This window comes from Fonticula alba (assembly GCF_000388065.1).
Source record: "Fonticula alba strain ATCC 38817 unplaced genomic scaffold supercont2.59, whole genome shotgun sequence".
In the NCBI taxonomy this organism is placed as follows: Eukaryota; order Rotosphaerida; family Fonticulaceae; genus Fonticula; species Fonticula alba.
This window is the reverse complement of record NW_009243029.1, coordinates 8033-10066: the sequence shown is the minus strand read 5'-3', so window position 1 is coordinate 10066 and position 2034 is coordinate 8033. Positions and strand designations below refer to the sequence as shown.

At 75.3% G+C, this 2034-nt stretch overlaps 1 protein-coding gene across 1 annotated transcript in view; it reads right to left on the bottom strand.

The window, feature by feature from the left end:
• H696_06293 (hypothetical protein) overlaps positions 1–1595 on the bottom strand; it is a gene marked incomplete at its 3' end in the record, with an annotated part of 2091 nt that extends 496 nt beyond the window's left edge. Inside the window, exon 1 of the mRNA XM_009500035.1 lies at positions 482–1595. Within this exon, the coding sequence (XP_009498310.1) occupies positions 482–1509 (1028 nt within the window). The 5' untranslated portion in view covers positions 1510–1595. The remainder of the gene's footprint in view (positions 1–481) is intronic.
• Positions 1596–2034: the final 439 nt, after the last annotated feature.

Here is a 2034-nt window from a genome sequence, read left to right as displayed (position 1 = left end):
GGCGGTACCCCGGCCCAGCATCGACAGACCCCGCGGCAGCAGCAGCAGCAGCAGCAGCCGCCGCCGCCGCCGCCGCCGCTGTGATTGTGGCTGGGCCTGGGCGAGGCGCCTGCCGCGCGGTCGACCGGCTGGCTAGGGGTGGCCGATCCGGCGCCGTGGCAGGCCGACTGCAGGGCGTCCAGCCGGGCGGCAATGCCCCTTGCGAGGGGATCGGCCGGCGCCAGGCCCTCGGCGGCGGCCAGCTCGGCCGCGCACTGGAGGACCTTGCGCCGAAGCCCGGTGGCCGGGGCCCCGCCAGCGTACACGGCATCCATCGCACGGGAGAGGCTGCACATGCATAGAGGTGTATGTGCGTGTGCGTGTGCGTGCATGTGAGTGTGCGTGTGTGTGAGAGAGAGAGAGAGAGAGACAGAGCAAACGCCCAGGCGCATGCCTGGCCGGGAGAAAAGTGGCACGGCGAGCACACGGCAGCGCCACGTACCGCGCAGCCAGCCACCGGCCGCCAGGACCATGTGCCAGGCCCGGCCGAGCGGCATGGTGCGCCAGGACATCGAGGCCGAGCCCGAGCAGGCCCGGGCCAAAGGCCGCCGGCCGGGCCGACCCAGCGAGCCACCCGAGGCCGACACACGGCCCGGCCCCCGGGTCCGACTGTGACAGGGCCGCCGCCAGCAGGGCCGCTCCCCGGGCCCGGGGGCTGGTCGCCGCCGCCAGGGCCGCACGACAGAATGGACACCCGGCGCCCGGATCCGGGCCCGGGAGCCCATGCAGCCGAAGCACATCCACCGCCGCCCAGAAGAGGGCCCCCGGCGGCCAGCCATCCAGCGCGGCCAGGGTCACGGCGGCCGGCACGGCGGCCGACCAGCGCCCCTCCTCCAGTCCCCCCCGGAGCAGGCGCACCGCCGCGTGCCCAGGGCCCGGGGAGTCCCCCCGCGCCTGGAGCACCGGGCCCCGGCAGGTGCAGCATGCGACCGCGCACTGCCGCACGAAGCAGTCCACCACCGACCGGCAGCGCGCGGCTCCGGCCGCCGGGCCGTCGCCGAAGACCGCCGACCCGCGCTCTTGCAGCACCCGGTGCAAGGCCTCCTGCGGCTGGCCACCGCCCAGCCCGAGCAGCGCCATGACCAGGCCCAGGCGCAGCACCAGCGCCCAGAAGCCCGGCCGCGCCAAATCAACGGCCGGCCGGGGGCCACGCCCCAGCGCCGCCACCGCCATCAGCGGCCCGGCCCAGGGGAACGCCCCGTGCACCTGGTCGCGGAGGATGGACCGTGCCACCGACAGGGGGGCCCCCGGCCCGGGCCAGGCCGCCACCAGCACGGTGGCCGTCGTGTCCAGCACCGGGCCCGCGGCCAGGAGGAGCCCCTCGGCCGTCCGGCCAGCCGGGACCCGGCACGCGGCACAACAGCGGCCACCGGCCTCGGCACCGGCCAGCATCCGGCCCGACCCGAGAGCCGCGCCAAAGAGCAAGCTCGCCGCGGACAGGGACCTGCCGGGCTCGGGAGGCTCGCTCATGCGCGCGTGGGCAAGGTCCTGCCCTCGTCCCTACACAGGCAAACACCGGGCGACAGGGTGGGGACAGGGAGAAGGAGAGAGAGAGAGAGAGAGGAGGAGGAGGGAAAGTGTGGACGCGCGTGCGCGCAGGCAGGGGCACAAACAAAAAGACAGACAGAGAGATGTGCGGCAGAGCGAGACCACCGCTCGGGCCGGGGCGCAGCTCGCCGAAAGGGCCAGCCGGCGGCCGGCAGCGGGAGGGCCAGGGCGGGAGGGGAGCCACAGGGCAGGGGCCCCGGTCTGCGGGGGAGCCGCGGTGGCGCGCGAAAAGCACGATCGGGGACCGTTGGCAGCTGCATCCCGCGATCGGGGCGTGTACGTGCGTGTGTGTGTGTGTGTGTGTGTGTCTGTGAATGTGTATTGTCTGTCTGTCTCGCCCTCGGTCCCCCTCCGGTGGGGCCCGTTCGGGCGACCGCCGCCGGAGGGGCGCGAGGGCAAGGATGCGCGGCATCGGCGTCGGGGCACACGCACAGGGGGGGGGGGGGG